Source organism: Anoplopoma fimbria, chromosome 9 (genome assembly GCF_027596085.1).
Source record: "Anoplopoma fimbria isolate UVic2021 breed Golden Eagle Sablefish chromosome 9, Afim_UVic_2022, whole genome shotgun sequence".
Classification (NCBI taxonomy): domain Eukaryota; kingdom Metazoa; phylum Chordata; class Actinopteri; order Perciformes; family Anoplopomatidae; genus Anoplopoma; species Anoplopoma fimbria.
The window spans coordinates 3,792,473-3,815,277 of record NC_072457.1 but is presented as its reverse complement, the minus strand read 5'-3'; the positions used below and the strand labels follow the sequence as shown (position 1 = coordinate 3,815,277).

Below are 22,805 nucleotides of genomic sequence, written 5' to 3'. Positions count from 1 at the left end.
GTATTATAAATAAGCAATAAAAACAGTAAAGAATCCACAATAACTGAAATATTATATATACAGACAGAAAACTATTATAACTATAATTGCACAGTGTATTTGTATTGCACAGGTTTTTAGTGCCATGTGTCATGTGGTCTACTGGGAGCAGAGTAGAAAGGACCAATTCGTCCAGTGGTAGATTAAATTAAGTGATACCACACAACATAAATAACTAATTAATATAATATAGAACAACTTAAAGCATGTAAAGTAAGTTAAGTAAGTATTTCTGAATACTATGTATTTTAATATTTATTATATTCACTGATTAATTCATGCATAAAGTTATATAAACAGTCTATGGTTACACCACTTTGATGTTAAAGCTGGTAAATTAAAGGTTATTTTTAACTTCTTTATACACGGCTTCCTTCCCTCTAATCGATAATATTATAAAACCGAATTATATTTGTTGATTATATTTTGTATTAATAATCTGAAACTTCAAAGTAACTAAAGCTGTCAAACAAATGTAGTAGAGAAAATATACTTTTTTGGTCAAGTTTTTTAAAATATTAACATATTTATAGCGTATTTCCATTAAGATTAAATTTTAACATTAAGATAATTTTAACTTTTTTGGTCAAGTTTCAAATTAAAATAAAAATAAAAAAAATCAAGTGGTTTAAAAAAAAAAAGAAAAAAATCAAACAAAGTGGTAGAATTTAATTTGTTGATTATATTTTGTATTAATAATCTGAAACCTCAGAGTAACTAAAGCTGTCAAACAAATGTAGTAGAGAAAATAATATATATTTAAAAAAAATAACATTAAGCGTATTTCCATTAAGATAATCATAACTTTTTTTGGTCAAGTTTCTTTAAAAACAAATTCAAATATTATTTTATTTTTTCAAAAGTCTTTTTTTGGCGATGGGCGGGGCTTCCCGGTGACGCGTTGATGACGTATATTTCCAGCGACCGCACCGCGCGTTGTTTGGAGGAGGATTCTACTCTGAGTTTTGGAGGCTGTAATATTGTATTTTCTCAGGTAAATTCGTACACATTTCTCTACTGTTGAGCAGTGAGGGGTTACCACATCAGGCATGTTTACCCCCGAGCCGCCCCGAGCTCCGGACGCCGGCAGCAGGGCCGGAACACCGGGAGGAAGAGCGTCTCCGGTGCGGCCACCAGCCTGCTGTTCTCCCCGCGCAGGACGCCGCTGTCTGCTAGGTGAGTGAACAACCCTGAAGAGGTAACGATGCACAGTACCAGTCAAAGGTTTACACACACCTTCTCATGCAATGGTTTTTCTTTATTTTTTTCTTTATTTCTTTATTTCTTTATTTTTTCTTTATTTTCTATTTATTATTATTTATTTTTTCTTTATTTTTCTGTATTTTATTTTCTTTTTTCTTTATTTTCTATTTATTGTTATTTATGTTTTATTTATTTTATTTATTTTTATTTATTTATTTTTTATTTATTATATTTATGTATGTTTTCTACATTGTAGATTAATATTGAAGACATCCAAACTATGAAGGAACACATATGGAATTATGGTAAACAAACAAATGCTCTATATATATATATATATATATATATATATATATATATATATAGTACCAGTCAAAAGTTTACACACACCTTCCCATTCAATGGTTTTTCTTTGTTTTTCTTTATTTGTTATTTTTTTTTTAATTTTTTTTTCTACATTGTAGATTAATATTGAAGACATTCAAACTATGAAGGAACACATATGGAATTATGTGGTAAACAAACAAATGCTCAACAAACCAGAATATGTTTTATATTTTACATTCTTCAAAGTAGTTGAATGAGAAGGTGTGTCAAACAAACTATATATATATATATATATATATATATATATATATATATATATATATATATATATAGTACCAGTCAAAAGTTTGGACACACCTTCTCATTCAATGGTTTTTTTTTTTTTTTTCTTTTTTTTTTATTTTTTCTTTTTTTTTTTTTATTTATTTTTTTTTTTTTATTTATTTTTTTCTACATTGTAGATTAATATTGAAGACATCCAAACTATGAAGGAACACATATGGAATTATGTGGTAAACAAACAAATGCTCAACAAACCAGAATATGTTTTATATTTTAGATTCTTCAAAGTAGTTGAATGAGAAGGTGTGTCCAAACTTTTGACTGGTACTGTATCTGTGTTTTTTGTGTACATTTACTCTGACATTTTTAATAGGCCCACTAAATCTAAAGGAGTCAAATACAATAATCCTGTAGTAAACACTGCCTTCATGAAGGTTAAAATGTTCATTTTTTAGCATTACTTTAACTAAATGTCAATTTTAGAGGATGTAGTTTGTGCTGCTCTTGAGTTTTATTGCTTCTGTTGTTGTTATTTTGTGTTCAAACAGGTTAATATTAGACACTTATCTTAATATAGTTGATTACAATTCAACAGCACCAAAGTAGTCACAGCTCAGTGATGTTCAGCTGATGTTCTTGAGCATCTGTTTAACTCTAAATCTCTCTCCATTATTAGGTCAACACCCACCAGGGTGCAGAGCCATTCAGCTGCAGATTCAATCAACTATGATGTGCAGACCTTCGGCTCGTCGCTGCCTGTCAAAGTGATGGAGGCTCTGACGATGGCTGATGGTAAAGAAACTTTGTCTCTGTTAGGGAAATGAAGTTTGTGGTTTGTCAGGATTTGTTAAAAGCACTGTTCACTGCAACTAAACAATTCTGTGTTTGGGTCCGTCCCTCTAGTTGACGACCAGATCTCAGTGAAGGTGGATGAGAGCGGCTGGGCCTGGATGGTTTGTGGAGAGAGACTGATCATCTGGAAGATCAGCCAGACTGCTGTGGCCAAGGTACAACTAAAGATCCAGAAACTAAAACGCTGCAATGTTTCCGCCCGACCCCAGTTGGTTAAAATCAGACCTGGACTGATATAAACTTGGTTCAATAGCATTTAATCTACTACAATATTTCGTTAATGTTTTGGATATTGTATTCGACATGAATAGATTGCATGTGTAAAACAACAGGGTGGTTCAATGTCACAAAAGTTTATGGAAATTCATGCCGTCTTTTTTTGGTATTAATATATTATAGCTTAAAAACTAACTGAGATTAATTCACGTTCATTTTAATTTTATAACAAAATGTAACCCGCCATTATTGTTTCATTTAATTCAAGTTTCCGTCAACTTCTCTCACTTCTTATTTTCATTTTATTATAATATAATCACGCTCCAGACGTCCCTCTCCCCTTCTGTCGCCTCCAAAAGCTCCTGAGCATTAGATGAAAACTGGTAAATCGAGAGCTCCCTCTTCACCACTGGAAATGAAAATGAATCATCAATTTAATTCAATTAAATGTATATTGTATAGCTGCTCATCAACAATTTTGATAGCTGCTTTATTGTTTACGTCAGCTCCATTTTCTGGTTCCAGCTTCTTGGTTGTGAAGATTTGCTACTATTGTCTACGAAACAATCACAGATTCACAATTCATAAGTCTTTAACATCCACCATCTCTCTCTCTGTGTTTTCCTCCTGCAGCTGTCGGTGTGTAAGGAGCTGCAGATGCCCAGCAGCGAGTACAACCACAGCGCCGACCTCGTGGCCGTGTCGTCCGCCGCTCCTCTGGACACGGCCCCCGTTCAGTCCATCTCTGTCCTGGCGGTGGCTGCGGAGGGAACGGCTCGGTTGTGGACCAGCCTGGCTCAGGAGGGCAACTACACAGAGACCGACGTGGACCTGGGGGATCTCTGCAACTTTGTTGTCGCTGTCAATGTGAGGAAACCTGATTTATTTTGTGGTCTTTGAAGCTGAAACCTTTAACCTGATTCTAATACAGCAACTGCTAGTGAATCCACATCACAAGCCCCTTTTTTTATATGTTATTCATCAGTGGAAACTCAAAAAACTTGATGTTTTCTCCGTCTTTATTTATGATTTCTCTCTCGTCTCTCAGGGTGGAAGCTTCGTCTTGTCCTCAATGAAGAGTCGGCTGTTGAGAGCGAGTGCTGATCCCTCGGGGAAGCTGCAGTACCGAGCGCTGCAGCAGGGTCAGGGCGTGCTCTCCGGCATCGGACGCCGCGTCTCCAGCCTGTTCGGCATCCTCTCCCCGCCGGCCAACGACACGGTGAGTCCTGGACTGCCCCCCCTGAAATGTAGATAATATGAATAAACTTGATGTTATCAATTGAAGCATCAGTTGGCTCAATACCTTTAAACAATCCTGAAGCAATAAATGGGAGTTAATATTTCCACAACCTGCTGCAGAAGCTCTTAACTGAGTCCTCTAGCTTCACAAATTTAACATATATAATAACTCACAGGGCTCTGCAATGCTTACAGGCATATGAAAGCAACATTTTTAAACTTTAAAAACTACATGTATTCGTAACAATTAATTAATATCTAAATTAAAAGGATCTTTCCCCAAACAAAGCTTTTGTTGTGTTGTATTACATTTAGAAATCCTGTAAAGGTTGCTTTAATCCACAATTTTTTTTTAGACCAACCTTCCATGTATTTGGCTAGTGGTGGAAGAAGTACTCAAATCCTTTACTTAAGTAAAAGTACTAATACCACACTGTAGAAATAATCTGCTAAGAGTAAAAGAACCTCAGTTACTTCAGTAAAAGTATGTAAATATTATCAGGAGAATGGATTTAAAGCTGTGGTTGGTAATGATCTTCAAAAACATTTTTTGTCATATTCAAATTCTCTTTACATCCCGACAGCATCAATGAATCAAATGCTCTGATAAAAAAAAAAGCTGCTATTGCAGGACTGTTATAAACCATCCAATAATTTAATACAGCTGAATATTTTGTGTGTAAAAATCTTAACTTTGTAAAGTAACTAAAAGCTGTCAGATAAATGTAGTGGAGTTGAAGTAAAGAGTGGCATGAAAAGTCGCAATATATTAGTCCCCAATAAAATAATATAATTTATTACTATTTGTTGCTATTTAATATTTTGATGGATGATTGAATTAATGGATTTTTATTCAACATCTCTAATATATATATGTTTTATATTCCCTTATGAACAGTTTGAGATGAAGCCTCAGCTGTAGTTCCGGTTTAAATACTTCCATCACAGCCTGTTTTCTGTTTTCCTGCTGCAGCTCCACAGTGTGCTCTGGGTGGGCGGAGCCAGCTGCCTCTACACGCTGACCAGCTCCAGTCTGAGTAAATGGGAGCTGGACGACAGCTGGGAGCACCAGATCCTCAGCTGGGACGCCCAGCGAGCGCTGACCGACAGCATCGCAGACGCCATCTGGGTCAGTACGAGAAACTGATCCTGGACCAGGAACCTGATTCTGGTTCAGATCTCAGTCCGGGTAGAAAAGAAAAATAGGAAAATAATCATCCAAGACTTTCTTCTTTGTTTGTGCTTTAATCTGGAAAAGCCCCTGAAAAACTTTTACACTGAAAATCTAAAAAGGAAAAAGAGTTTTAAGTGCCTCAGTTAGGAAAATAAAATATTCAGAGAACATTTAAATATATATAGAGATATCCGTCTGATACAGTGTCATACAATGGTTGAGGAAGTATTCAGATCCTGTATTTAAGTAAAAGTACTAATACCACCATTTGAAAATATTCTGTTGCAAGTCAAAGTTCTGCATTGAAAAAGTTACTTAATTAAAGTATGTGAACATAATGGAAAATGTTCTTAAGGTATTAAAAGTAGAAATACTCCATGCAGAAACGGCCTTGCTAGATAATATAGTATTACCAATGATAAATACACACTATTGTATATTATTACTTATGCATTAATGTTTAACCATCTTTTTTTTTTTTATAACTGGCTGCAACTAATGATTATTTATATTATGAATTATTTTTCTGCTGATTATTTTCTCCCTGAATCTAAAAATTTCTGTTAAAAGGATGAATTTATTATCAAACAGTGGTAGTTATTTATTTTGAATTTTTTTTTTAACAATGCATTATTTCATTATATGTTTCATTATATGTTTTGGATCTAAAATCTTATTTTTTAAAAGATATAGTTGACTATAAATACCTCAAACCTGTACGGTACTTGAGTACATGTACATGGCTGCATGGCCCATCACATTGAGAAACAATGTTGGTGAACGTTTATTTTATATTCTCGCAGGATGTAAATGAAACAGAAACTGTAACTCAAAATACAGTTAAAGCTCTTTTTCATTAAATCAAATCCTCGGTTAAACTCTTAACTTCCATCACATCATCATCATCATCATCATATATCATCATAAAGATGTCTCAACCTTTGTTTTCCCACCAGGGGTCAGAGAGCAACTACGAGGAGCTGAAGGAGGGAGCGAATGTGACGTACCTGGATATGAAGCTCAGCCAGTAAGTGTGTTTGTGTGTATGTATACATGCACAACTTCCTGCTTGTTTTACACTTCAGAGTAAAAGCTCTTAAATTGTCTTTGCTGTATTTAAACTATTTTAGATTCTCAATTTAAAATTCTAGCTACTGAACAATGTCTTTCTATTAATAATTATTATTAATTCCCTCTCACTGAATCTAATGTATAACCTCTTAAATAAAGGTCATTAAACAGGAGGTAGAGGGTCTTTACTTTTGAGCAAGTAAATATTAGGTTGCAGGCAGACAAATGGAAGCAGGAGACTTAAAGTTCAGCCTTATAATCTAAGTCTGTGCTGTTTTCTTTTTTTTTTTTCTTTTTTTTCAGAGCCGGTCTGGTGGTTTTGGCTGCAGCCTGGCACCCGTCAGACTCTCCCTGTCTGGCTTACTTCTGCCTGGTCACCCTGCAGGACAACGGAGCCGCCATCTCCGACCAGTTCACCGTGGAGGTCACCAAGTACAACCCTCCATTCCAGGTCAGTCCTGATCCTGGTCCTGATCCGGATCCTTCAAGGGTGGATGGAGAGTCTGTTTGTCAGGGAGTCGGAAAAAATCTTCCCAAGACCAGTGGATCAGAATTCAAACTACTTTCTAACAAAGAAATAGTCCCCGTAAAAACAAAAGAAAACATACTGACTGAAGATATTCTAAAAAGTGGTGATTCTTAAGTAAGTTTTGAAGTTTTTTTTATGACTAAAGTAGATTTATGGACATTCATTTATGATGGACATGAAATGACATCCTTGGACAGTGTAAGTCACTCTGTATCAAATGTGTGTATCATATCTGTGCTTTAAAATGAATAACAGCAATTGGGTGCTCAGGCTTTTACAGTATCGTAACTGCCTCAGTAACATGTTTGTGTTGATGAGCGGCCAAAACTACGACTAACTTCCTGTTGTTTTTATAAAACCAGCATGCACCTGTCCCTTTTCACCTCAAACATATCTTTACCTTCCTTCTCTTCACAGTTTGAAAACCCTGAATCCAGACTATTCTAAAAAAACACTTCACTGTTGAATGTTTTTTTGGTTTTGTTATAGTATAGTATTGTAGTGGCGGTAAATGTCTCAAAACTTGCCAAAAATCTAATAAAACTTAACCTTTAGTCGTATCTAGCCGATAAGATTTTAAGTATTGAACCTTAAATTAATGACCCTTTTATGTTACAAACTGTCGCTGCATACTGTTTCCCCAAGTTCTACTTTTAAAGATTCATGCTTATTTTTTTTGCATGCTGTTTTTTTCTCACCGTCTTGTTTTTTCTCAGAGTGAGGAGGCTCTGCAGACCACACGGCTGGCGTTGCCGCGCCGCCCCGGCTCCACCGCCTTCCTCTACAACGAGGAGCTGGTGTTTGCTTGTTCTACAGGAACCAGCAGGGGAGGACTGCCTGATGAGAAGATCAGCTTCAACACACCTGGTGAGTAAAGAAAACGTTTAGCTGCTCTCTGGCTACAACCTCGGCTACGGAGCATTTACACAATCAGATTAGTGTAATAAGACAGTTACACATTATTTTATATCCATTATATAAAATTGAGAGTAATAGAATTAGAGTGTATACGACTTAAATGATCCTTAAGAAGTCGGTTATTCAAGATTTTACACGCAGGGAACAAAGAGTAAATAATAAAAAAGAACAACAGGTGAGTAACTGGGACAAAAAAAGAAAACTAAATTAAACTGGAAATAAACAAAAGATATTTTAGAACTCTTTTAATTGTAAATGACAAGGGAATTATTAATATAAATTAATTTTTGTTTGGGTTACACCCCCGAAAAAAGCAAAAAAAAAGAATTTAAAATCAAATTGATCCATGATAGAAACCCCAAACCACACGATGAAAAACACAGAAAATGTCTCATGATGATATTTCTCTTTTGTCCGTCCGTCCAGGTGACGGTGTTCGTGGTGGAGGCTGCTGCGCCGACCTGCCCGTGTTTTTCTCCCAGACCAGCGGCCTGGTGGCGGTGGTGGCCCGGGAGAGCGCCTCCATCCTGCCGGAGACGATGGAGGACTCGCTGTACTCCTCGCTGGCTCCGGAGGTGAAACCGACTTACAGTGCAAGAAGAAAAATATATCTGCCTATCTAACTATTCACACATTAAAAATCCACTTATGAGAAAGGAAACTTTAAAGAAATGAAGAAAATCTACTATACCTTGATTTTTAACTGAATATAACATTTATTTCTGTTTTTTTTTTTTTTTCTCGTTTTTTTCTCTTTCTTTTCTGTTGAAGGTTTCAATCATGGAGACTCCAACCAGAGCAGAGCCGGTAGCTCAGGAGGACAAAACCAAACTCCTGAAGACGGCTTTCCTGCAGTTCTGCCGGTACGTCAATGAATAACTCACAACTCCCTTTTTTAAAGAAACAAAATCTTTTATTGATGTTTTGGGAAAACAATTGGGAAGAGTTTGCTGCTGGTTTCATACGTCATACATCATCATTTAGTATCTGCAGAGGATCAGTGTTTTTAGTGACAAAGGTGATACTTATTGTGTTTAATTAAGTGCTTAAATTATTATTAAATAATTTTATTTATCAAGTAAAAAACTCAAACATGCTGGTCAAGCTCACAAGAAGAGTTCCCAATCTCTACATTATGTTTTAGGGAGGTATTTGGCTGTTTTTCATCACTTTATTCTGTCTGTATATATATTATTTTAGTTATTGTGGATTTTTTACTTATTATATTATGTTTTTTTATTACTTATTTATAATACTTATTTATAATACTTGTTTTTTCTATCATGTAATTTTTACTACTTGTTTATCTTATCTTATCTTTAGACTTCATATGCACATTTGAAAATCGTTTATAGAGTTTTTTCAAGGCTCATCAAAAGTTTTGAGACAGAAGCAGCAATATTTAAGGATTAAATCCCTGTGATATTGTGAATAAAAAAATATATATATTTTTTTCCCCCTATCAGTAACGACCTGGTTGGCGCTCAGACGGTCACAGACGAGCTCTTCCCAGCCGACGGTGACGGGGAGGAGGGCGCCGAGCTGGACGACTTGGTGACTCGGATCAACCTGGACCTGGTGGACGACTACCCTGCCTCAGACCCCCGCTGGGCCGAGTCTGTCCCCGACGGTGAGGAGGGGGAGAGACGGTCTATCCTACTGCCCTTAAAATAAATGACAATTACATTTAAAGCTGTCTTCTGTAGCATCCGCATTATAAATATGATGCATATAATGAGTATATTTATCATAACAAAGGAGACTGCCAAGCTCTTGCCTTTATTTAATATGTTAGATTGTGATTTTAGTCAAAAATTTACTTATTTTTGACCTGAAGCAACACTTTAAAGGGGAAAGCGACAGAACTAAAAACACTAAAAATACATTTCTATCAGTATTTTACAGTAATTCCACCAAATGTATTCAGTAAGCAAAGTTTTTTGTGTGCATATGCTATATTAAGATTAAGATATTCCCTGAATGGAGGTTTTTTCTAGGTTTATAGTCACAGGATTATTTGCTCTCCATTGATAAAACATACATTAATAACATGTTTTTCTTTGTAGATGTGTATTATTTTATTTACCTCATGTAAATTTGTTGACTATCCTCAATCTTACTCGTCCATATTTATTTTGGTTTTTTGCTTCACTTCACTGGTACATCAGAAAAGTAAATGAATCTCTGTTTAAAAACGTAAATTATATAAACATGCCATAATTAGGATACTTTCTAAAAGTTATTTTTGCTTAAAGAATTCTAATTCATGCACAAAATACATTTTATTAAAGGTGCTTGAACATCTAATTTAAACAGTTTGTACTTTTTCTGTGTTTATTTACATAAAGAAAGTTTCTGTTTCTTTTCCACCAGAGAGCGCCGGCTTTCCTCTCACCTCCCTCATCATCCTCCACCAGCTGGAGGACAAGATGAAGGCCCACGGCTGCTTCATGGACTTCCTGCTCCAGGTACACACATGCACGCACGCACGATTTTTTCCAGTGGTCTAACAATGTTATCTAACAGAAAGTAATCATATCTTAGAGCTGTGCTCATTTCAGGATTCTGTTCTTTTGTATTTTCTGGTATGGAATAGACTTAATACATTATCTATCATATCATGCATCTTTATAGATATAGTTGTGTTGGAGAAAGGAATCGATAAAGTAAAAGATATTTCTTCTCCAACACTCGGTCCGGGAGAGTTTGGTGAAAATATAATGAACCTGTCTGATTTCCTAATTGGACAAAAAAATCCATTAGTGATGCAGCAGAACCAGAGATATCGTATTTTTTATTTTATTCAACACCTTCTTCTTGCTTGTCAACACCTGGCGCCTACATTTCCCACAATGCAAGGGTCATTGATTGAGGTGTTTTTTGCTTGTAGCAGCGAGCAATAGAGATCTGGTAAACTCACTTCTTTCTCACTCAATATTTTCCAAATTTTCAAACATCTTAAGTCCCAACCGACGCTGACTCACATGACATCACTTGAGGACATTTATCTGGCTTCACACAGCTCCCTCTGTAGACAAAACTAAAGACTTTATAAAACACACTTTGATCTGGAAAATCTGTGGAGTCCTCCTTTAACAAGAAATTAATTGGAGATTAATTGATCTCCACCCTCCGTCAGGTGGGTCTGCTGGACCGTCTCGGCCAGGTGACGGTGCGTTCGTCTCCCATGGCGACGCGCCTGCTGCTGTGTGAGCACGCCGAGAAGCTTCAGGCGGCGATGGTGCTGAAGAACCACCACACCAAACGGGGCGAGCTGGTGAACCGGGCCATCGGCATCGCGCTGCAGAGGAACAACGCCACTGTGCCGCCCAGCCTCACCGCCGCCGACGTCTTCTTCAGAGAGGTTGGTGTCATGCAACGTTCTGCTCTGATGATCCGGCTGGTGTAGAGAAGATGAATTGAATCTTTATGTTTCCGCTGGACCTCGCAGGTGTCTCAGATCTCCTCGGTGTTCGATTGTCTGCTGGATGAGGAGGAGCGGAGTCTGAAGGAGAACCAGGTGGACTCGGTGCAGTGGGCCGAAGGGGTTCTCACCGTCAACAGCATCATCAAGGTAAACGCATTCTTCATATCATAGAGCCTGATGTGTGTAAAAATAATAAAGACACCTAGTAGAGAAACTAAAAGAAGAAAATGGAGGGAAATTGGCTAAGAAGAGTCAAAATTGCAACTTTGCAATGAACTTGTAAATATATCAATATTCAAGAGAGTAGAAATGTGACGTACTTCCCAAAACAGATTTTGATTCATTTGTTTGTCAGTAAAGATGTATGTGTCTGTCTGTGTCTTTGTTTGTGTAGGACATGCTCCAGGCTGCTGGTCAGTACAGAGAGACAAAGGCCTTCATGTACAGAGCTTCTGAAAGCTCTGCTTCCGATCCGGAGTACATCCCGTGGACAGGTACACCTTTAAATCCTACGTTCTCCTACCAGCAGCTTCAGGTCGCTGCAGCCTTACCGCCTGTTGCCATAGTAACTGATCAAGATGCTCATAGTTTGTTTAAGCTCTTAATTTATTTGGGCTTTGATGCCATTGAGTCTATGTGGAAATGAAGCTGAAAGTGTGGTTTGATGTGACTTTTCTGTTTATAAGAAGTTATCATGTGCCGTTTCCATCTGTCAAACACCATAAATAAATAAAATGATCACACTCCCCAAATGCCATTCAATATGTAGATTAAAATTAAGATTACTCTACATGCCATTGTTGAATACTGCTTAAATAATGCCTGACCGTATTACTGTTCATACTGTCAGTGTTTACAGGGCAGTCTCTCATTTAAGACTCTTTTTATAATAACTTAAAACAGAGTTTTACAAAGTGCTTTGACAGGCAAAGCAGCAAAAGAAAGGCCATAAAACAACAGAGTTAAACCATGATAAAACAGTACAATAGATTAAAACAATCGAAGCGATGAAAATAAACGTATAAATTAAATAAGCATTAAAGCAAAAACATCACAAACTGATCAGAATTTGATCACAAAACTCGTTTTTTTTCCTCTTTGGGCCATAACTCAAGAATTGATATGCTAATGATGATCATTTCAGACAAATGTCTAACAGGATAAAATAATAACGATATATGATTTTGGACGGACATGGATTTGAACTGCAACTTGACAATTTTATTTTTTTTTTTTTTTTAATTAAAGGTGTCCTGTGGAGTTTTCTGGTGTTCACATTCTTACCTCAACACCTTGTGTGTCCTTGAATTCTTATAAAAGTGTTGAGAGAATTATTATTTAATTTTTTCCTCAATATTTTAAATCCAGCATTGTTTATTTACATCCACGTTTACTTGTGTTTGTTGCCACGGGGACCCACGAAAATCAGAAACGCCACAGTGCTGCTGATGTTCAGAAACTCCACCTTTTTAATATCAGCATATTTAATTCCATGTAAACATTGTGATTAGAAATAAGCTCCAAATACTGGTGTTTGTTTATTTATTTTAAAAAGTCCAGTGTATCTCTGACTTGTTTCTATCCCTGCTGTACTACAAAGTGTTTTTTTTTTTTATTAGAACAACCTTTTAACCACATTTCTCTCTCACCTTCTCTCCTCCAGCATCCGGCGCTGTTGGCGGCGTTCGCTCCGTCATCTCCCGCCAGCATGAGATCATCCTGCGCTCGGTTTACCCGCACGCCGACTCCGAGCTGCGCAGCGCCCTTTGCGAGCAGCTGGTGGCGCTGCTGGACACCTACCTGGGCGGCTACGTGGCCCAGCTGACGTCCCTGCAGCAGCAGAGGCCCCCGGGGGCCCAACAGGACCGCTACAACAGCCTGGAGATGGAGTACAGCCAGCGCCGCTCCGAGCTGCTCGCCCCGCTGTGTAAGTCCAATGAGAGAATAAGATCTGAATCAAAGACATCACAAATTGGAGTCCTGCCCGAACTGATGGCAATAATTAAAAGTTAAAGCATTTTATAACTCCGCTGTTTAACCACAATGTTACCGTATTATTTCACTCTTTTGTTGCAGGTCAAACCTTTTGTTTCCTGTTTGTCTCTAACTCTCAGTAGTCAGATAAAGGCAAAATTGACCCCAAAATCATTAAAAAAGCCTATTAATGATATATCGACCAATATTTGGTGTCATTAGATCCCATAACTTTCATTATCAGAGTTTTAAGATGAGATAAGATAAGATAATCCTTTATAAATCCCACAGGGGTGAAATTTGCAGGATTACAGCAGCAGAGTGGAAAGTGCAAACAAACAAATAAGAAACATAAGTAGAAAACAAGTACAATAAGTAAGTAATTACACAGTAAAGTATAATAAATAGGTAAAAAAAACAATAACTAAAATATTATATAAACCGACAGAATGATTGTTAATATTTCGCTAGATTTCGACAGTTAATAAATTAACGTTTCAAAAACACCAACAGCAAATATAACGGTTGACTTTAAACAGTAAAACTTGCATGAAAACTCTCAAACTATACTGAACTATTCAAAAAAATGAAGTGGTTTTGTTGCTTTTAAAACTGACTAATTGATCCTTACATATCAATTTATCCTTCATCTACTTTTAATATGTATGTATGTATGTATGTATTGCATTTTTCATGTTACTTATCAGTCAACGATTATCAGTAAATAAAGTGAGATAATTTAAAAAGAGGGAACTCTGTAACAAACAGCCAGCTGTAACAACATCAAGAGTCAAAGGTCGCAGTATTCTGCTGCTTAAGAAATATCATCCTCGAGAACTAGAACAATTTCATCTAATAAAAAATCATAAACAAACATAAAATTATGTTTTATGTAATGAAAAAAAGCAAATTTAAGCTGTCAGAGTTCTACAATCTACTCTTAGGTTTACACTTCGACAAAGTCAGAAACTAATGAGCTCTTTTGTCTATTTTGAAAATTAAAAACAGAGTTAAAACTGGATTAAAGAAACTAAAAATGCCAAAATCTATAATAAAAACAGTTTAGCAAGGTTTGGATTTGTGTTGATATTGAGTCTGTGTGTCTGAATCTCTCACAGAGTCTGTGGGGAGATTTATTTTTTCTTCATACGAGTATATTTTACGTTGTTGTGTGTTGCAGTGGAGCTGGGTCAGTACCAGTGGGTGGCAGCGCTGGCTGAGAAGTACTGTGACTTCGACATCCTGGTTCAGATGTGCGAGCAGACCGACAACCAGAGCCGCCTGCAGCACTACATGAGCAAGTTCGCAGACCAGGTAAGCAAAAAAAAAAAGAAAAAACACAGAAATGCTAAGCGACCTCTTAGAGAGATAATTGGTGAGTCTGTTTAAGGAGTTTTTGATAACTAGAAGTGCTGTGGAGGTTGTTTAAATGCACACAAAGACAGGAAACAAGAATGCTAGCTGATAAATAATGCAATGTTTCAAATTGTCTTTAAGGATATAAATACAAAAAAACGCAGATTGTTTCTTTAAAATTAACTTTACAGGGTTTTGACATGCAGACAGTGTTAACATGGTAAATGTTTTATACAAAACGTTAGAAGGCTGAAAATAAATAAATTAAATAAATTCACGGTTTAGATGATTATGTGATTTACGCTTGTTGTTTTGAGAGATAAAACGTCCTGACTCTGAGATGTGAGAGTAAAATGAGGTGCTGGAAAGGAAGGGGAGCATCTCTATAACATGTAAATGGCCAAAAAATAAACCATTTAGTTTAGCATTTTCACAGTTCCTGTATATATGAAAGGGACGTAGTCATGGTGACGTCACCCACTAGTTTGTGGACTGCCTTTTGAAGCCTGGCCTTTTACTTTTTGTCCATCGCCATCTTTTTTTTTTTTTTTTTTTTTTTTGCAAACACTGAGCAGAGGTTATCATATTTTGACGTCCTATACGTCTCTAGTAGCGACCTGTCAATCACAGTAAGCCCCGCCCTAAAGCATACCCTGGTCTATGGTCTGTTTGACTCTAAATGGAGCATCATTAACTAAATGAACATCATGCTGTATTGAAGAAGACTTGAAACTAGAGATTGAGACCATAAACTCATGTTTACAATGTTTACTGAGGGAATAAATCAAGAGAGAAGTAGAGTCATTTTCTCATAGACTTCTATACAACCAGAGGAGTCGCCCCCTGGTGGCCATAAGAAAGAATGCAGATTTAAGACACTTTTCAGAACTGGAGGTTGTACTGAAGTTTGTAATAGAAGCATCCCCTGTTCAGTGCTTTATTTAAATTAGTTTTATCTTTGTGAGTAAAACAGGAAGTTTTATCCCACAAATCTAACTGAAGTGCGATCACAAGACGACACAAGTGACAACATTCAGATCTACATGTAACTGCTGCGGTTTTACTTTCATTTCATTTTAACGGCGGCGCTTTCTCATGCAGCTACTCAGCCAACTTCCTCTTTTTTTTTTTTTCTCCCCCACCTCGTGTCACTTCCTGCCGCAGAACTTTGCAGACTTCCTGTTCCGCTGGTACATGGAGAAGGGAAAGAGGGGGAAGCTGCTGTCCCAGCCGGTCGCTCAGCACCAGCAGCTCGCCAGCTTCCTGCAGTCGCACCAGCACCTGAGCTGGCTGCACCACATCCACGTCCACGACTACTGCAGCGTACGGGACACACACACACACACACACACACACACACATACACATACACACACACACACACATACACATACACACACATTCACATACACACCCACACCCACAGAGCAGTGTTTTTCAGTACAAAACCACAACCACATCCTCCCTCTTTTAAACTTCCTCTATAACTGATGTCTACATATTTGTGTCTTTATTCTTTCCTCCCTTTACCGTTGTTCTTCTGTCTCATCCTCGTCACCTTTCCTTCCTAGATCCTTCTGTCTGTCCTCATCTTCATGTTTCCTCCCTGTTTTTCCTTCCATCTTTCCTTCCTTCCATCCTATCTTCCCTCTGCTCCCTTTTCTTTTGGTTTCCTCCCTCCTGTCTTCCATCTGTCCTCCTCTTTTGTTCCTTCCTTCCAATCTTCCCTGTCTTCCCTTTTACCCTCCCTTCCTCCCCTCCATCTCTTTTCTTCCTTCCCTTCCTTTCCTTGTTCCTTCCTTCCATTTACCTTTGTCATTCCTTCCTTTAAATCCTTTATTTCTTTCTACATTCCTTCTTCTCTCACCTTTAACTTTTGTGTCCTCAGTTGTTTTTTCTTTCCTTCTTTCCTCTCTCTCTTTCCTCCACCCTGTATCACTTATTTCTGTCTTTCCTTGTTTTTTCTTTCCTTTCCTCTATTTGCTTTCCATCCTTCCTTCCATTCTTTCCTTCCTTCCGCCCTTCCTTCCTTTCTTACCTTTGTTTCTTCCTTCATTTCTTCCCTCCCATTTACCTTTTGTTTCATTAGGCCTTCTTCTTTCCCCTTTACCTTTTCTTCCTTCCTTCCTTCCTTCCTTCTTCCTTCCTTCCTTCTAATATTTCCTCTGCTAGCAAAGTGAAGGATATATGAAACAGACACACACATATCCTCACATACTGCTTCCTTATGTCTGTTTTCAACTCTTTGGTGGTAAATTATGCAGAACACACAGAAATATATCACCTTCCTTCCTTCCTTCCTTCCTTCCTTCCTTCCTTCCTTCCTTCCTTCCTTCCTTCCTTCCTTCCTCCTCACTTTCATAGTCTACAGTCACCACAGTACAGAACAGAAGAAACACACACACAAACTCTGTTTCCTTCCCCTTTCTGCAGCGTTAAACATGTTGATGCTCACGACAACCGAAGTATTGAACACACACACACATTGCACAGCTTCCTTCCTGCAGTTTGTGGTTACCGAGCCCACACAGGAAGGGGACACGCGCACGCACACACACACACACACACACACACACAAACACATTCTCTGTTTATCTCACAGACACAAACACACACATTCTCTGTTTATCTCACAGACGCACACACACACAGAGACAAAGAAAAGCTTCCTGGTTTCAAACACAGTCCCGCTGTGTGTTTTTCACTTCTTTCTTTATTTGCTCGTCAAGGCGATACAAAATCAAAAGAAGTTAATTAAAAACGTTCTTACTGACTGACCTCTTCAGCATTTTTAACTTTAAAATGCTTTATATCAAACATAAAAAATTAGCAAGAAATCTCCCAGCATCATGTACAAAACCAAAACAAACCACATTAATCACAACTTTATATATTCTGTACATCTACAAACCATCAACTAACACAGAGCTTCAGAATTACCAATAAATTGGTCACTAAATGCAAAAAGAAAGATAGAAATGCTGCGATAGTTTATCATTTAACCTTCAAAAGTTCTTGGCTTTCTTTTATGTTTGAATTAAAAAGAAAAAAAAATCATTAAATGTATCCATGAGATGACGCCAAAGTTGCCATGGTTACCATAAGCATTTTTTAGTCCCCCTGCTTTATTTATTTTTGGAAATGTTTTGGGTTGAATTGATAAGCAATTGAAAATATGTTGTTATCTAGACCTAAATCATGTTGGAATATTGAACAAAACATATTGTGTCTCAATTAAATGGTTGTGTCTCTGCTGATGGTTAGAAAATAATATATTTTTTGTGATATCAATTAGACACAGTGGGAAATTACAGAACATTTGGTTACTGTGAAGAGTTAATGATTTTTCTATGATTCATGTCTGTGAATTGAACTTTTTTTGGGCTCTTGCTCCAGTCAGCAGTTAAAAAAGTTTTTTGTACAAAGCCCACCTCCATTAATGTTTTCGTCATATTCAGTGTTTGACAAAAATCTAAAACATTCATTCAGAAAATAAATGTTTTCCAGTGCAAAACATTTACAGACTGCTGGTCAATGTAGCTCTTAGTTTAGATATTGAACAATAGAATAAATGTTGTTCTGTGTGTCTGCAGGCCAACCGGACGCTCTACAGCCAGGCCAACATGGAGACACGGTACTTTGTGAAGAAGAAGACGCTGCTGGCTCTCAGTAAGCTGACGGTGCTCGCATCCAACCTGCCGGAGGACGAACTCAACAAACAAGTCGATGGTAAAAAAAATGCACGAGTTGGCAAGTTATCTAAACTTCATGTGTGACGTGTAAATCTCGAAATCTTTTCACAACTTCTTACGATGAAAAACCAGCAGAACGTCACATAATAGAAACAAAAGGGGGGGTGACACTATTGCAGTGTGGTGTTCAGTGTTGAACATCTCCTGTAACTAGACTCGACGATGTCCGTAACTGTTTCAATTATATTGTTTTAGCTTTTAACTAAATGAACATCATGCTGTATTGAAGAAGACTTGAAACTAGAGATTGAGACCATAAACTCATGTTTACAATGTTTACTGAGGGAATAAATCAAGAGAGAAGTAGAGTCATTTTCTCATAGACTTCTATACAACCAGAGGAGTCGCCCCCTGCTGGTCAGTAGAGAGAATGCAGCTTTAAGGCACTTCAGCATTGGCTTCACTTTTCAGAACCGGAGGTTAAAGCCTGATCTCCACTTTCTTCCTTTTCATTTTTCCATCCCATTTATCTCTGCGTTTCCTTCTTTTAATCCTTTTGTTTCTTTCTATATTCCTTCTTCTCTCCAATTTACATTTTGTTTCTTTATTTGTTGTTTCCTTCCTTCCTTCCATCCTCTCTTCCTTTCTGTCTTTCCTTTCGTTACTTCCTTCCTTTACGCTTTCTACCCTTCCTTCCTTCCTCTCTTCCTTTCTGTCTTTCCTTTTCTCTTTCAATCCTTATTTTCATTCTCTCTTCCTTTCTATCCTTCCTTTTGTTACTTTCTTCCTTTACTCTTTCTCTCCTTCCTTCCTTTACTCTTTCAATCCTTCCTTCCATCCTCCCTCTGCTAGCACAGTGAAGGATAGTTAAAACCAGTAGAATCTCACATAACAGACACTCAAGGGGTGACACCATTGTAGTGTGGTCCTGTAACATTATATTGTTTAGCTTTCCATAATTAAGTCATAATTAAGTTGCATTTGTTACTTGCACATTATTTAATTTAGTACACAACTAATGCAATAATTGTTATTCTCAGCAAAACTAAACTAAGCACAGACATTTAAAGGCTCAGATGAAAGCTTAATGCTGCTTATAACAGACTTTATTTCCAGTTCTAAAAACACCAGAGGACTATTCCCCCGTTTGTGTCATGCAGCCAATTCGTTTTTTTTATGGTGGAGTTGAAAAGAAGCTTTAAATAAACCAGTAGCAGGAAAGCCACTTGTGCCTTGCTTTGCCTTAGTTTATTCCAGTTTCATTTTTCCGTCCAATCAGACATCGTGGAGCAGGAGCGCTTCCTGCTGCATCAGGAGACTCTGCCCCGACAGCTGCTGGAGGAGAAGCAGCAGAACCCCGACACCATGCCTCTGCTCAGCGCTCACAACCTCATACAGGTAAAAACAAACACGCACACACAATCATCTTTTTCACCTCAGCCTCAGTCAGGTCTCAAAAGTAGAAGCAGGGAAGAAGACGTCTACAAGCTAGTAAACATGCATTTATAATTGTAAATGACTTACTAAACTTGCTAAAATATTTTTTATAACTTTTATAATTTTTATAATTTTTAAATTTCCAATTTTCTATGAGGAAAGAAACGCATTTGTTAGAGCTCAACGATAAAAGCAACGATTAACATTAAATGTAAACATTAGATTGTCCATCTCCAGCTGCTCTTTAACAGGCAGGTACCTTTACTGAGGAACTCTTGTAAAATAAGGATTTATAAGTCGTTTGGGGAAAATGTAGCACTTTTTTTATGATTATTGCAAGTATACGCTCTAATACATGCTAACGTTTGTATTTGATGAAAATTGAGTAGTCTAAACCAGTGGTTCTCAACCTTTTTTCAGTGATGTACCCCCTGTGAAATATTTTTTCAGCCAAGTACCCCCTAACCAGCGCAAAGCATTTTTGGTTGAAAAAAAGATGTAATCCACAGCGCTCTGCCATCAGTGTCTGATTTATTAAACTGTCAACACTGACGATTGCATTGTTGCATTGAATTCAGTTCATGAACTTACACTTATATTTTATTGAATATTTATTAAATAACTATTTTTAAAGGATTTTTGAATGGATGCTAATTTTAAATATATATTTTTTAAATCTCACGTACCCCCTGGAGTGCCTTCACATACCCCCAGGGGTACACGTACCCCCATTTGAGAACCACTGGTCTAAACGATCCGCTTTAACAACCAGCGACAAAGAAACAGACTAAACTTAACACCCTGACAGTAACTCCGCTCACTTCAGTGTTTCCTCCTCCTCTTCTCCTCAGCTGTACATCTGCGACGACAACAGGCGAGCGAACGAGTACGACTTCAAAAAGGCTCTGGATCTGCTGGAGTACATCAACGAGGTAAACCTTCTGATTTATTATTCTGTTGGAGGTTCGGCTTGTTTGAGGTTTGAAGGCCGCTGAAAGACAACTTTATTTATCCGTGTTCGTGTTGCAGGAGGAAGCCGAGGACATCGACTCGCTGAAGTGTGAGATCTTCGGCAAAGCGCTCAGAAGAGACGAGTAAGATCCATCGGTCATCTTTTTGTTTGTCTAGTTGTTCAATTAGGAGACTGAAGATTAGATTTTTTTTTCTTAGAGCCCTTTGCAGATGAGAGTGGAAATGTATGTCGGATGTTATTGATTAGTTTCGTCATGCTGTTTGACTCTGATGCCGTGTGTCTCCCAGCTGGTCCTCTTCTGACGGGACCGACGACCCTCTGGAAGCCGCCAAGGACAGCATCTTTGTCAAGATCCTCCTCAAACTCATCCAGGAAGGTGAGAAACGTTCACAGAGATGCTTTTAGAAAATAAACCAAAAGTACAGCCAGGAGGATTCAAGCATAAGATTTATTTTGTTTACAAATGTTATTGGTAAGAAATGTATCCTTAATGACGAAATCATATGACGTTTTATTAGCTATAAGGCTCCATAATATGTGGTTACACATACATTTATTTATTTGAAATCAAGAGAGGCAAGACTTTATGCAAGACTGAATGCAAGACTGAATATGAAAAAAAAGGAAAACATGCAAGAAAAAATAAGAATTCAAGACATAAAACGGCGCATGTATTTATATATGTATTTATTTTATTTATATTTATATATATATATATATATATATATATTGTTTTTTCTTTTTATATATATTTATTTATATATAGTTATATATATTTATATATATATTATATATATATATATAGTTATATATATATATTATATATAGTTATATATATATATATATATATATATATATATATATATATATATATATATATATATATATATATATTTATTTAGATTTATAAGGATTGACAATGGGTATCCATTTATAAAAGGGTATACTTAAATAATAATCAATTAACTATTTAATTTAATTAACTAACTAACTTTTTATAATTTTTTTTAGGAGTTTCTCTGCAGACGTACCTGCCGGAAGTTAAAGAGCTGCTGGAGCTGGACGACCTGAGCGGTTTGAAATCAAAACCCTACTTTGAATTTGTGCTTCGAGCTAATTATGAACATTACCTAGAAGTCCAGATGTGACGACTGATCACCGACTAATGCACTTCAGCTTTTCATTGGCGTTCTAATAATTTTTCAAGATCTGTTTGAATTCTTTGTCTTTTCTCAATAAATGTTCTGTTATTTCTGTAGCTAGACTGCTGTTTGTTTTTAACAGAAACATAGTTCAGTAACGGTTTACAGAGTTCAGGTAGAAACGTTTCTGCTTCAGTCTGTTCAGTTGTTATTTACTGACATCTAGTGACGTTTCTGCAGCACTGTTTTAAAACAACAACGGAGACTAAATGTTCAAATTATGTAAAGTGTTGTTGATTAAAACAATGATCCAATCAGGAATATATATATTAAACAAATGTATTTCCTCAGAATAGAAGATATACCTGGCAAGTGAAAGATGACCGATCTCTCATCCAGCATGTTATCAAAGAAGAAACTAGTCACTTTTTTTATTAAATCTTTTTTTAGTAACTTTTTCTATACTTATAACATAATGGCACATAAAAAACAGTTTTTACAGTGGATCAATGAAAAATAAGTAACAAAACTAAATAAATTCCAGCACACTGAATTTGTTAAAAGAGAAAGTGAAAAATAATAGACAATAAATTAACAGAAATAACGGGATACCATGTATTAAATCGTTGGGCAGCATGTTTTCCTATTAGGTTCATTTCTTTATATACATCAGACAATTATTAGTCAATTCAATTATTTAGTCCTTGCAATTAGATCTTTAACAGAGGCAATGTCTGTCATTAATTCTAAAGTTACAAGCATGAAATCGAAAGACCACTGTCAAAAGGTGATACAAAAGCACAAACCAGTAGTGGCGGAAAAAATAAAAATTCCTTTACTTAAGGACTGTACTTAAGTACAATTCTGAGGTACTTCCATTTCCTGCTACTTTTAAAATTCTACTCCAATACAGCTCAGATTTTTTTTTTACTCCACTACAAATATGTGCTTTAG

At 36.8% G+C, this 22,805-nt stretch overlaps 1 protein-coding gene across 1 annotated transcript; it reads left to right on the top strand.

The window, feature by feature from the left end:
* Positions 1-940: 940 nt before the first annotated feature.
* Positions 941-21,967, top strand: nup133 (nucleoporin 133). Its single transcript, XM_054604355.1, has 25 exons — positions 941-1,215; positions 2,528-2,643; positions 2,755-2,858; positions 3,553-3,786; positions 3,968-4,138; positions 5,132-5,287; positions 6,289-6,359; positions 6,707-6,854; positions 7,649-7,799; positions 8,277-8,425; positions 8,622-8,713; positions 9,317-9,480; positions 10,224-10,318; positions 10,990-11,214; positions 11,302-11,424; positions 11,672-11,771; positions 12,941-13,204; positions 14,432-14,565; positions 15,772-15,930; positions 18,201-18,336; positions 19,579-19,697; positions 20,588-20,668; positions 20,766-20,830; positions 20,997-21,085; positions 21,721-21,967. The coding sequence occupies exons 2-25, from the start codon at positions 2,619-2,621 to the stop codon at positions 21,855-21,857; spliced, it is 3,192 nt and encodes a 1,063-aa protein (XP_054460330.1). The 5' UTR covers positions 941-1,215; positions 2,528-2,618; the 3' UTR covers positions 21,858-21,967.
* Positions 21,968-22,805: the final 838 nt, after the last annotated feature.